Source organism: Tinamus guttatus, unplaced genomic scaffold (assembly GCF_059628265.1).
Source record: "Tinamus guttatus ecotype Peru unplaced genomic scaffold, ASM5962826v1 Tinamus_guttatus_pri_ptg000580l, whole genome shotgun sequence".
NCBI lineage: Eukaryota > Metazoa > Chordata > Aves > Tinamiformes > Tinamidae > Tinamus > Tinamus guttatus.
In genome coordinates, this window is record NW_028289114.1 from 1,670,671 (window position 1) to 1,685,095 (window position 14,425).

Consider the following 14,425-nt stretch of genomic DNA (forward strand, 5'->3'; position numbering starts at 1 on the left):
TATAGCTGGTGAAATTCTTGCCCCAGTGAAACTCATGGGAATTTTTTTAAATTTACCTTGTAGGATCAAGATTTTACTTATTTTATTTTAGACAGTTTGGTTTGAGCTGTAGGAGACTGAGTGATTAAATGTATATATTCATGAATTTCTTGACAAGGACCACATTCTATTCGGCAGCAAAGTAAGTGATATTTTAGTTCTTTTGAAGTCATAAATGCCAACTGCGAAGCAACGGTCCTGTTATAAAAAGTTACTGGTCAGCAATGAATCATTCTCTGTTGACAATTGTCATCTGTGTGATTTGTCATGTTGAAGTACCTAGTACCTTGAGGTCTTCTTAGTCTTCTAAAGACTTTACAGGTTGATGAGATTCAAGTTAGTTGCTCTAATTAGGGTTTTTTGGTAGTCTGAAGAGGTTTCTTGGAATTCTTAGAGACTGGAGTACTCTGTATTTGGAACTTTTATACCATTACAAAAAAATAGGAAATTATAACTGCATGATGAAAGTAGACTAGGGAATGGGCTACACCGACTGCACACAGAATAAATAAACATTGCTGCTGTAGTCTCAGCACACAGCACTTCAAGTTCCTTCTCTTTTCCCAGGCAGTTTGGTCTTACCTCCATAAGAGCTGAAGGAATCTTCTTTTGCTTCTTAAAAGATGAATAATTAATATTGTGGAAGACAGAGGAGAAGGCACTGTTCGAACACCTGGATGAAGTTGGAGGGAAACTCACACTTAGTGGTCGCTCTGCAAGATTAAGAAAATTGAGAAAAGGAAAAGCGAAATGGATGAATTGGTACATGTAAGACTATTGGTACATACAAGAGACATGATACACAAACAATTAGGAAACTGCAGTGCCTATTCCATAGCTGGTAGATTTTTATCTTAGCTTTTCTCTAAAATTACTCCTTTAAGTCTGGTTAGCTTGGTGGATTTCATAACACCGTAGGGCAAGAGTAATGCTCTATAGCATGAGAGCAACTTGTGGGAAAACTGATAAAGCACAAAACACAACTTGTTTTCTTCTAACTTTTTTTTAAGTGTTAAGTAAATGTCTAACGTCTATTCCCTCTGTGTTCTGTAACACCTCTATAGGACAAATTCACTACAGGTTTCTATACGAACCTTTTGTCTTTGAATTCTGCTCATGTGAGATACTCTATGTCAAGCTTCATTATTCCCTGCAGTAGGAGATTGTGCTTCAGTACTGTTGTCTGAGTACGTCTATTCATGATCTATTTCTAGCAACACACATTATCTGGAAGTTCTCACTGAAGTACAATATCATGCACTTGCTTTCGGAGATTGTCTACATGAGTAGTTGTGCCAGAATATTACTTACTATCTGTTCTTTGTTTAAAAAAAAATATGTATTTTTTTTCAAATTATGTTTGATCTGGATATGTGTTTAAATCAGAACAAGGACTTGTGGAAAAGTCATACACAGAGTTTTAGTTAGAAGTAGCTCTAACTAAAATCCGAAACCAGATTAGCCCTCAGCATTAGTTTTAGTTAGGTTTTAGTGACTCTGCATTATTTCTAATTGTAAAACCTCACTATTTCTCATTGTAAAAGCTATTGCATTCAATGAGGACAGAGTGAGGAGCAGTAAAGCCATTGCTTTAGTGGATAATTTCCTAGAAGTGACAGGAAAGAGCTATCAACTCTAATGGTTGCATCTCTGGTTTACCAAATGGCCAAAGGAGCCCTCTGAGAACTGGCTTGACAAAGCAGTTCTCGCAGCTATGCAGTCTGGCACTTTTGGGACTTATTACACATGCCTCATGCCTGGAAAGAGAAATCCTCTGTAACAAAACACAGCATGGCAGGGAGATCCTGAAGTTTTCCTCATTACACAGGCAAGTAATGATTTTGCCAATAATGAAGGAACCTTACCCCTTTTTTTCAATTCCAAGTAGCAGCTATCACAGACCTTGGCTGCTTGATCCTTGAGGTACTTCATAGGGTATTTATTTCTCGAACAATTTCGACATACAATCTGTTTCAGAAAGGTGAGATGCATGTAAATGTCATTTTACATCAATGTATGTACACATACAAAGCAAATTCTCCCATCTGGCTAGCAGAGGAAGGAGGTTATTGGACCAGATAGGACTCTGCTAAATGTTTGTAAATTAGGGCAAGTCCATTGACTGTGCCTGCTCTGTTTTTTTTTTTTTTTTTTTTTTTCCTTCTTTACACTTACATTGTTGCAAGCTAAAGCAAAGTTTATCACTGTATTTCATTGCACGCCACTGCTATTATGGGAACTTGTACCTTCCATAGTAGTGAACCACAGAAAGACCACTGTAATATTACATCTAGTTACACATTTTTGTTAGTAGAATTGTTTGCTGAAGCAAGCTTACATGTTCTTGCTTTCTCTCTGATACTGAAGACTGATTCTCTTGTGGAATCAGAGAGGGATAAATACCTTTTCATACTAGCAAAAATTACTGGTAGAGTTTGATATAATAAGGTATCACTGAGGCTAAAGATAACGGTGGTTCAAAATAGGACTTCAGGTTTATGTGGATAATACAAGTCTCTAGGGTCAGTAGAAAGCACAGATAAAGGAACGAAAACACTGGAAAGGCTATAGATCCTCCCAGCCTTTAGGGCACATACCAGCAGCTCTTTAATGGAATGCAGAGAAATTTTTCAGTTTGGCCAGAATGCTCATGCTGTGTTTTTTTTCAGCTTTCTTGGAAGATAATTTTACTAGCTGTTATTAATGTCAGAGACTACACACTACAGTGTACTGCACACTGTACGCAGTCTACTACACACTGTTAGACTGGACTAGATGCACTGCTGTGGTCCAAAATGGAACCTATGTTTCTTGTTTTATCATCTGTACCCCTAACTGCAGATTAGATATAAAAGCTGGGCTCAGTGATGGTTTTCATGTGGGCCTTCCAGTTTATGACCTTTGGGAATTAATTTGGGGCTCAGTGGAAGGTTACCATTGTTCCTGCTAGAGTCATAAGTAACCTGAATACTTAATTCTATTCCACAAAGCCAAAAAATCCTTGTGAGAAGTCGGATTCTGTTCTTGGTATTTCTACAAGCCTGCAAAAGTTAGAGTAGCAGCAGCTGGTGTACTAAAGGTGTGAATCAAGCTGTGCTTGTACAGCCCTTACCTTCCCACAAGCATGGCAATGATGGCGTCTCAGGGTGAGGGTAAAGTCACAACCACAGTTCATGCACATCATGACGTGGGACACAGGTACCAAAGTAGGAGGCCTCTCACCCAAGGGTATTCCAAGCCTTTCCCTTAGCTTAAAATCAAACAAGAACAAATGAAGAAATGGCCACTCTTTTTAAGTACGCTCAGTCAGTCCTATTCCTTCACATACAGTTCCCATTTCAGTATGTCTTCACCTGCTAAAATCCCCACATTCTCAAATTCTTAAAGAACATCTAAGTATGAGATACAGCTGTTTCTGAGCTGAGAGACTGTGGCCAATCAGGAAGGACTGTGTTGTGAAGGGGAGGCTCAAAACAGATAAAAAATTGTGTAGATCTAATACTGTCCATTCATTGACACTCTTCTACGTAGGACGAGAATCCTACTCATTGTATATGAAAATTGCAATGATATTATTGGTACTAAAATGTCTCAACATGAGTTAAACACGTCCTTTTATAATAGTTTTTGAAATAATACCATAAAAAAACTTCGTAACTTTGAATGGAGCAAAGGAATGTGCTCATTATTTAATTACATCTTTGGGCAATTTTATAGTCAGGGGACAGATGCAACAGAAAGCAATTAAAACTCATTTCACTTCTAATACAAACCATAATTTGCACAAAGATAAACTTATCACACAGTCCAAATCTTATTTATACTGATGATCTGACCACATGGCTGTCTTTAAGAAAATACATTTACTGTTCCCATATGTTGGCATGCACTAGGCAGCAGTGATGTGCTGAGCCCATGAAGCTATGGTCAGTGCGGAACTGAAGCCAATTTAATCATCTACTGCTGAGAAGCTGAGTGCGTTAGCTCAGGCTTAGTATCACGTTAAAGCATGGGTACGCTGCTTCCAGGTCATAGCAGCTTAGTGTTTAGCACGTGTAAAGCAAGCTCTTGCACCTTTAGAAGACTGTTTGTTACGAGAGTTTGCTAGGAGGAAATTAGACCTTTGCAGGCAAATGGCATTTAAATGCCGAAAAATTACATTCTCCTTGGATGCATTGAGATCTAAATCAGAAGCAGAGCTGCATAAGCAATTATATTTTTATTTTCTGGAAAAGGATGTATTTTATGTTTCTATGCATTTGAAAATTTATTTTTTCCTACTGAAAATTTGAAAGCAGATTAGTTTCAGGCCAGCAAGGAAATCCTGCTTTGTTTTTGGATTTCGTTTTTTATTTCCTGCACTCTTTAAAAATAAAATGCTCCTCTTTATTTATTTATTTATTTATCCCCTAGTTAGCATTATTTAGCGAAACTCTAGGATTCTGTTTAATATAAAGCATTTTTGTTTTTTGTCAAATCCATTATATGCTTTTATAATTGGGAGTAGCATGATTGAAATTATTCCAATGGCAATAGTGTACATTAATTGTGAAGATGCAGTTAGAGTATTGCTGGTGGTACTTGCACTTATAGTGAATTTATTATGTGTATGGTACAAGCATAATTAATAAGTAGTTTTCTTAACAATCGTGCAAAGTTTGAAACTACTTTTAGAGCCTGTAGGACCAAGTTCTACTAGCCATCATCCAATAAACCTATAGATTTTAGCAAAGACCTCAGAATACCATGTGATTAACACTTTGGAAGTGGCCCATGAAAATTGTATGGTAACCAGGAACTGAGAATGAGCTTTATCACTTAGGCTTGAATTACTGATTTAAATGAAAATAGTAAAAATACTCTGTCACTGGGAGCTCTACTTTTTTACCCTTTCCTTTATTCTTTCACAGAATCATAGAATCATGGAATCATTAAGGTTGGAAAGGATCCCTAGAGATCATCTAGTCCAACCCCCCTGCACACGCAGGGTCACCTAGAGCATGTGGCACAGGACTGCGTCCAAGCGGGTTTTGAAGATCTCCAGAGAAGGAGACTCCACAACCTCTCTGGGCAGCCTGTTCCAGTGCTCTGTCACCCTCACTGTCAAGGAAATTCTTCCTTAAGTTCCTGTGGAACTTTTGATGCTTCCATTTGTGGCTGTTTCCTCTTGTCCTGTCGCTGGCCACCACTGAAATGAGGCCGGCCCCATCCTCCTCCTTCCATTAAGGTATCACTGATCAGGTCCCCTCTCAGCCTTCTCTTCTCCAGGCTGAACAGGCCCAGCTCTCTCAGCCTTTCCTCATAGGGCAGGTGTTTCAGGCCCCCGATTATCCTTGTAGTCCTGCGCTGGACTCTCTCCAGCACAGGGCTGGACACTCTCGATTCCATTTACTCTTTCTCCTGACTTTCTCCTTCCTTCCCCATTTCCTTTTCCTTTCTCCATTTATTTATTTTTTTTATGTTGCTTTCATTTTCCTTTCAGCCTCTGAAATTGTCCTCTTACCTCCACGCTGGTGTGGAAGGTGGAAGTGTTTTGAGCTTTGCAGTCATCTGGGATGTGTCTGCTGATGCAGCTGTACCAATCATCCCTTTCTGAGGAAGAGCTGTGGAATAAAGTACTGCGGTCAGTTATGCACAGCAGAGACTGAACAAAACAGTTTTTGGATTAGATGAGAAAAGCGTTGCTTTATGTATGCTTGCTTTTCACCACCAGTGCATTGGTGTGTAACTAGTATTTCTCTGACCAGGAGAAAAGTTGACTGTCATGCACAGGATGGTTAGTTTAGGTCTATGGTTAGGATTGCAGTTGAGAATGGGCAGTGATCAAAAATATTTCAAGGTAATCTCTGACTTTACTATAAGTCATTCAGTCCTAAATCATGCAGGATGGTGACATGAAATGTCTCTTCTGTCTTGACTGTCCTACCTATTAGACTTTCTGGAGCATGTAGTCTTGGCATGGTTGCTCAGTGATTTTGCACTCATCTCTTCAATTGAATGCTTACATGATCTCCATGTTGGGGCATGCAGAAGTCTGGCTCACTGGTAGAGATTTGTATATATTTGTTTCTCTTTAGATGACAAACAATCTTCAAACTGCTGTCCTCTAGCTGCAATTTTGCCTGGAGACAAAGGTCAGTAGTTCTCCAAACTGGCACCTAGATGCTCCCTTTGCCCTAGACAAAACAGGGAACTTAAACTTCTCTGCCAATTCACCTCTCCCAGAAAAGCAGCATGGCTGTTTATGTCTGATAGTTCACAGACGCATCCCTCTGTTAGGGCAGTTAACTGTTCTGCCTGTGTTAGTTGATTTCCTGATACTGTTTTCCTGCTGTGACTCCAAACTGAACTCTTACTGACCATCTAAGACTACAAAGCCCTAGCTGCTCCCAGCATCAGTCACAGGAGGGGATGAAGCTCATTGTGGTCTTCTCCCTACTCAGTCATCCCAGCCATTCACATTAAAGCAACCCACTAGGCTTTTTTTGTAAAAAATTAGCAGAGACTTCTTTGCCAGCTGTTGTTCAGCTGTGATTTTCTCACACCACGCTCAGGAAGGCCACCAAACAAGACATCTGAAAGCAACTTGTCTTCTGTGGACAAGGAGGGATGGGGAGGGAGAAAAGAAATGCCAGTGTTAATCAGTGGCCCATGAGTTAGAATTAGTTAGTGCCCTGAGCGTAAGCCTTTGTGAAAAACAACAGCCTATGTAGAATTCAACAAGCCTGTTGCAACAAAGAGATTCCTGAGCAGGTATATAAAATACACATAGGTTAACCTCAGCATGACAAGGGGCTGTGATGTAGCAGATTATCTCTGACAACAGTGACACGACTAATCAGACCTTATCACTAGTAAAAGATCTGTCAAGTTTTATTTTCCAAAGAAATCTCAGAAAGATGTCTGTATCTTCCAGTCAAACCATATTCCCAGCATGCAGAGAATTTACTGAAGTGGTTCTTTAGCTTTTCTCTTGCTAATTCTTACTTAGAAACCTCTCCACTTGGAAATTAATATGTCTTGAAAAAATAAAATCATGAGCCTTATAGTGATGTAAATTAAAGCCACTTTGTCAAAGACAAGTAACAGGGGACAAACTATTAAAACCCTGATGTCTAACTGGTCCCTTTAACCTTTTCTCCACTCTGTTAAACATCCCTAGGCAGTAATCATAGGTTACGAAGAGTGCTTAAATGTGGGAATAATGCATTGGTGGTGGTAAGATAACTGCTATCAGTTACCACTGACGTCTTCTCTGTTTACTGTTTCATTGATTACATGAAGGCTCAGAGGAAGTTTTGCTGAACTTTGGAGACTTTGAAGTCATGCCTCAATTCACCATTGTCACATTTAGCCCCTGTGCAATTTCGGAGCTGCACCATGGGCCGAGTTGTCATTTATCCCTGTGCCGGCTTATATACTTTTGCAGTGTATTTAGAGAAGTAGAAAAAAAGAGAGTCAAACTGTGACTGACAGTCTCCTGGACAGCAGGGGACATCTGTGCAACACAGAAACTGGACTGAGAAGGGATTTTGTTTCAGTGTCATCACTATTGCTCTGAATTGGAATGTTATGGACGTAACACCAGCTGCTTTCTCATGGTACTCTGGTATTTTATATGGGCACCACACTGTTACCTCTGTGTCTGAGAAGAACATTTTGAAATGTAAAGGAAAGTGTAATAATTATAATCATCGCCCATCCATCAAGCCAAGGACATGGCTCTGTGGGTGAGTAAGCCATTTTTAATGGGAAATGTAAAGGACTTTATAATACGACTTGCTCATGCAGTCATGTGTGTAGTTTTTGTCATCCTCATTTTACTTTCTTTAGTCCCTGGCACTCATGCTGTATCTCCTTGCTACATTCACCTTTTCTCATGCCAGCACAAGCCATTAAGGGTTGGGTTGTGATCCACGATTGCCCTGCAGTATGTGTTTGCAGGACCTGAGTAGGAACGATAAGAGACACAGTCTTTAGGGAAACTTGAAGGTGTTTTTCTGTCTTTGACTCTCCATTTGGAAAGTGTAGCATGCTGTGGGTGTTGTGCAGTGTAGTTAGCAGAGTGTGCTGACCTGCTGGTGTCTCATCAGTTTTGCCAGGCATCCCAGAAAGGGAGAGGAAGAAATGATCTGTGTTTCCTCGGTGACTTGTGGCAGATTGTTCCAGAATGAGCAGCGCAAAGAAAAGGGCTCTATCCCAGTGCTCTGACAAGGAATCAGGCTCGGTCTGGCTCTGTTAGCAAAACTGCAATTGCAGTTTTAGGTCCTGATTCAATTCACTACCAAAGCAACACAGCCCCCAGTGGCCTCAAATGCTTTGCTGACTAAGCACAGACTTAATATGAGCACGAAAGGCAAATAATAAAAAAACGTCAGCGGAGAATTCCAAGCTGCTTTTGAGAGATGCCAGCTTCCATTACACCGGATGGACATGCACAGCAGTTGTTTCCCCTCTACAATACAGAAATAGTGTACACATTTAATCTTTTTTAACAGATAGAGTGTAATCCAATTGTGTGTGTATTTTGGAGTTTGTAATAAATGTGCAGCTCTAGGTAAACCTCGGATATTTTCTGGTTTGTTGGTTATAAAAGGAACCACACAGGCTTTGGCACGTAACTGAGCATTGCACATAGATGGCAAATGTTCTTGGAAAGATGAAAGCTCCAAAATCAGTGACCAAACAAGAAACTGTCCTTCCTATCTACATGTAATTCAGGGAACTCTGCTGTCATAGGAAACTGTAAATAAGGCATGCTATTGTAGTAGGAGACAGCACCTTGCTGACAGGGTCAGGCAGTGTTCATCATTTTCAATCTTCAGGATGTTCTGGGACTTTTCTGTCAGTGGGCAGCTGACCTGGAAACAAATACCGTGAATGTGAAGGTGGACATGAGTTAAACTGTCTATAACCAGTGCATTATACATATCTCAGTGCCTAGTGTTCTATAATTTCCCAGCTGTTTGTTTCTGTACTTCAAAGCAAAGGGATAGGCAGGTAGGGTGGTATATTGCTGTTACAATGAGGAGTGCTCTGTATTTCAATATGTGGGTAGTGCTAAAGAAAAATAAATGTCTGTATAGCCCTACTGTAAAGATAATGATAAAGTATGAATCAGGGCCGAATTTGAATATGATAACATTCAGGGATGGTTTGACAATTGTAAGAGCATGTTGGTAAAGCGGGGCCAAATCCTTGGCCATTCCTGGAAGGGATGGAAATAACTTTCTTCCCAGCAGGTAGACCATATGCAGCAAAGTACTTCTCTTCAGTGAAAGCCTGCCTGTCTGCAGCAAGGCTTTTCAAGAGTGAAAACTTACTTAAGAGCTGTTGTTCAGATAAAACATTTCCTCTACCACATAGTACATCAGCCACTTATTGGTAGCAGCAGTCACTTACTAACATGCATCTGTCATGCCAATGACTCAGTATTTCAAATGCACCCTAGCAGGTACTTGATCTGCATCTCTATACAACTCAGTGGCAGAGCATTTTGGCACTTCCTTCCCCAGCTGGGCATACAGAATTAGTTTTAGATTTTGATTTCTCTAGGGTTATCCAAACTTAGCTTCCCATATTTTCATAACACACCAACACTCCTTGTGTCATTCTGCTGGAATTAATGATTAATTAATAGAATTAATTATTTTCATCCTGTGTATTTCCTGCATCCCCAAACTCCTGACTTGTCACTTCAAGTCCTTTTTCATATAGATACAACTTGTTATGTTAACTATAGAACAGTTGTGAATAGGTTCCTAGAGGAAGGTATATAATGGCAGGCTCCCTCCAGCCCAATACCTCCTGTTGCACAGAGACCAGTGAATACTTAGGGAAAGAGTGTAAGAACAAAGTAATTAAGTCCAGTTTCTGACAACCTGCCATTGAGGGATTTGCTGAATAAGAGACTATGTCTATATTATTGCATGTAATAGCACCCAGTGTACCTTTTCCATGAAGTGCACTAATCACTTTTTGAATCTATTAATACCATGTCATCCGTTAATTTGATGAAAGCAGTCAAGGGGCACAGAAAATAGAGGCAAATGAAAGCTTATGTAAATTTGTAGTGACAGGAGTTTAAAACCAGGCAGCCTAAGACCTAGTGGATATGCTGTAGGGAACAATCATGCATTTGCTGTAGACAGAGGTGAATGAACAAAATGGGATAATAAATCTTTGCACCTCCAGTTTCATGATCAGATAGTAAATCTTATTTTGGCTTGCATTATTCATGATCAGCCTGAAAAAGGCTGTAGTACTAATTCACAGCTTTATAGATAAGATTGCTATTTGTTTGCTTTATATTATTTTTCCTTCTGAGTCCTGTAAGAAGCAAGGGGAGTCCCCTGCTAACAAGTCCATCCTCCCATCCCCTTGCACTCAGCTAGAAGTGAGACATAAACCAATAAAGTATTAACAACCTACTATACAACTTTAATTCTAGGTTGTAATACAGATGAGGTATTACCTTCATGCCTGACACAGCCAAGGTGCTTTTCAGTCGGTATTTGCCATCCTTTTGGGGATATGTGTACAGCAGAACATCATTCATCTATATGAAGAGAAAGACAAAATCAATAATTTGTGATAGGACTTGCCAGCCTGGCCATTATTTCTTTGGGGGATGCCCAGAATAAGCAGTAACGTGATGAACTGCTAGGGCTGTTGCTGAAGACAGGCCTAAGCCACACAGGTTAGATCAAGACCTGCATTTCCACGGAGCTCAAGGGAGCCTGAATCCTGGACTTTGATTCCATCCCGTTTTTGACTGCTGCAAATGGCTAAGCCAGTGCATAAAAAGCTCCTTGAGCTTTGTTGTTGTTGCTGTTTTTTTTTTTTTTCCCTCTCTCCCTAACTCTTCTGCCCAGTCCGGGTGAAGCAGCCGCCTGTTCAAGGGCAATGCAATGCAGTGTGGTGTTCAAGTTGGGAAGGGAGCCTGCGCGTTCACTACCTGGCAGTACAAACTGCCCGGAATGCAGCCGCCCTGTTTCTCTCAGGATTCCACTGACACTGAAGCTGTGTTCAGGCCAGGTGATAGGTCTTTCTGGTGAGCTAACTAATGCATAGTTTAAAGCTCTTTTAATAGAGCACTTTTCAAATGAGTATATAAAAACATACTGAGTCAGAAGAAAAGTTTCAGACTCTCGGTGAAGTATTTACCTCTTTTGTAGCAACACAAGAGAATTACCATAGAAATAGTGACAAATAGCTTGTCATGGAGTTTTTATGCCATTTACTTATGACTTCATAAATTACTTTCCATGCTAACATCAATCCAGTCAGCACAGTGACACCTGTACAGTACTGACCACACAATTATTCCCAATTTAACGAGGGTTCTACATAACCAGAAAATTTATCACAACGAATGGCATACTGAAGATACATAGGCATGGATAGGAGAACTTATGTAATGTAAACCTCAGGGAAAATCAAATGGAAGCTGTTTTAACTTGGTATTACTGGATGTGTAGGTTTCACTTTAAGTCAGTGACAGCAAGGACTGGAACAGCCAAGTGGGAAAAAGGAAATAAAAAAAAGACAGGCTTTAGTACTAACATTAGATAATACTCTGGATTTCCTAATGAATTCTCACGTTTTTCTGGTGATTCTGCTGCCTACTGAATGTTCAAAGGATTATTAGGACAAAACAATAGTTCTGTCAGTCATCAATGCCAGTACTTGAAGTTTGTTTCAGAACTCAGGAAAAAAAAAGGTTAATTATGAACAGTAGGCCAGAGAAAGTACACTCCTAAGACAAGTCTTTAGGATTTTGGTAGCATGTACTCCTGCTTTTTTTTGGACTGCAAACCTCATTTAGTTTAAAAGGTATATTTCTTTAAAAATCAGCTTATTTTATTACCATTCTTTAAGGAAGACACTCTGGTGAATTCTGTTGTTGTGACAGCTTTGATTAATATACCAAGATTTTATTAAAAATTACTAATGGTTTTATTTTATAATTGCCCATTGGAGTTTATTTTTTTCTTCTTCCTCCTGTTTTTTTGTGCAGTATATGGAGGAGGGCTGTGACTCTTAATGTTTTTTGAGGTCTGATCAGCCACAACTTGTCATAGTGAAATTACAACAGATATTTCGAAGCTTGCTAAGCAAGGCACATACACGAAAAGGATCCTTTATTATCTCTTTAGCCACATCTGTACTTGAGAACTCACTGGTGGCTGTACGAATGGTTTGTGCAGAACTAGACTGTGTGCAGAACTAGTGTCAGTGGTTTCAAGAATTCTTTGGTTTCACACTCTGCTTTTCTGTATACTACTGCAGACACATTGTTTCCTGAAGCAGTGAGGTCTGAGCCATAATAAAAGCTGACCTTGCAGACTCTCAGATGTTTGTGGTAAAAGAGCTCAAACTGCCACAGCCCCAGGGGACTTCCTTGCAGTCCTCTCAGACACACTTCTGTTTGCCAGAAAGCTTCCTGAATAATTGGGATCCCTAGACTGCATGAGTGTCAGTGAAGGACAGATATTCCTGTTCTGCACTGCTGCATGCACAGAAACATTCATTCCTCAGTAAAACAGTTAATAATGAAGGACAGAGAGGGACACTTCTGCCTCTCCCCCACCTTTCTTTATAGTCCCTTCTCTTGTGATGGAAACCCATAACATTAGAGGTCAGAGCAAATTTTCTAATGTACACTCTGTGAAATTTTTGATTCAGGCAGGTTTTTCTGAATTGCTGGCACCGATACTTCATACTTATTTTGTCTAACAGCTCCTACTTGTTTTTTTGTGTTTTTTTTTTTTTTCTGATTGTTTTAATGTGTAGTTTTTATGAACCCCGTGTTGTTTAAGTTGGTGCTAAACATACTCTTGAGTATCAACGGAGCATTCTGAGTGTGTGCTGGGGCTGCATTTTCCAACCTGCAGGCTCCTATGTTCCAGCTCTGCTGGATGGAGCATTAAACAAAGTCTGCTATTTGATGGCAGTTCCCCCCACCCCACTTCCAATACAAGCAGCTTTTGTAGAGAAATTCTTGGAAGGATGAGATAAGAGATAGTGTCCGAGTTGCAAAGTCCTGTAGTTGAGGGGTGATTACGGGGCCTTCCAGCGTCAGCAGCCCATACTGTGCTGCAAAAAGGCTCCAACATCCTTGTAAACATAGACTGGGCTCAGGAAACAGGCGCCCAGCAAAACTTGCCAAACATCCTGCCAGGAAACACTAGATTCAATAATACCATCAGCCTTCACAAGACAGCTCAAGTAGCTTTGTGATACACACAATATACACCCACAGAAACACATATACCCCAAGAATCCCTGAATGTGTGTGCTGCATACTCATGCCTGTAGGAACTGTGCACAGACATAAAACATTGCTTAAGGGTGAATACTCAGACCACAAGTTCACACACATCACCAAAGCACACCCTGACTGCACAGACTGAGTAGGAGTCTTGATTCAGCTTCAGGCAAAGTTCACTATAGAGAACTTTGAAAAATACTAATCATGTAGAATTCTGTTTTGGTTAGCTAAGGTAAACTTATATCATCCAAAATCCAAACAAAGTAAACTTACACATATCAGCTTCTGATGACTTTTTTGGGTAGCAATGGCAATGAGAAGAATCATTAAAAAAATCCAGTTCTGAAAGTTTGTGTTGATAAGCATATTAGAGTAAATCCTTATACTGCAGGAGTTCTTTCAGTGGCTTTGAAAGAATTGTAATATGATCCTTGGAATATAAAGGCTTTAGTGAGTGATGTTTTTAAGAGACAATATTTAGGAGACTTTTCAAATCTTGGGATTTTCTGTTATCCCATAGAATACTAGAGAGTCAAATTTCAAGCATAGCTGGCATACACAAGAGTGTCCTCTTTGCATTGGTCCCAGAGTGAAAAGCTGTCAGTATTTACACAGGCCACAAAAATACATATTCTAGGCCTATAACCCATTTATTTTAAAATAAAGTCTTTAAATGGGGTTCTTCAACATTAATGCTAGCAAAAACGCTTAGGATTTTGTGACTGTTTTCACTAAAGAACTTTACAAACACAAGCATATAAGCATCTGAAACTTCTAAAGCATAGTACATAAAAATGTCTGCATATATTCTCAACTTTGCAAAGTTGAGACTACAGCTCAGAAAACTGGAGTTTCAGGTGCAGTGTGTAATACAAAATAAAAACATGGGCATTGAAGGCAGTGGTTATAAACCAGTGCTTTTCTTTCTCTTTTGTTTGTTAAGTACTTCTCTTTTTTTTGTAAGGTGGGAAGTCCCTGAGAAATGAAACAAATGGTTCATTTTCTCTTAATTTTCTTCAAATTTTGATCACCGTCTTATAGCCGGGGCTGTAAGTAGCCAGGAAACAGGGCTGCACTCCAGTACTCCAGTGTGCAGTACAGTGGAACATGTGT

The 14,425-nt window shown here is 39.8% G+C and overlaps 1 protein-coding gene across 1 annotated transcript in view; it reads right to left on the minus strand.

Moving 5' to 3' along the window:
- FGD5 (FYVE, RhoGEF and PH domain containing 5) overlaps window positions 1–14,425 on the minus strand; it is an 82,136-nt gene that overhangs the window by 3,896 nt on the left and 63,815 nt on the right. The window contains exons 12-17 of the mRNA XM_010221394.2: window positions 10,514–10,597; window positions 8,821–8,900; window positions 5,543–5,642; window positions 3,152–3,289; window positions 1,905–2,007; window positions 622–752 (exon numbers count right to left, since the gene is read on the minus strand). Coding sequence (XP_010219696.2) covers window positions 622–752; window positions 1,905–2,007; window positions 3,152–3,289; window positions 5,543–5,642; window positions 8,821–8,900; window positions 10,514–10,597 — 636 coding nt within the window. The remainder of the gene's footprint in view (window positions 1–621; window positions 753–1,904; window positions 2,008–3,151; window positions 3,290–5,542; window positions 5,643–8,820; window positions 8,901–10,513; window positions 10,598–14,425) is intronic.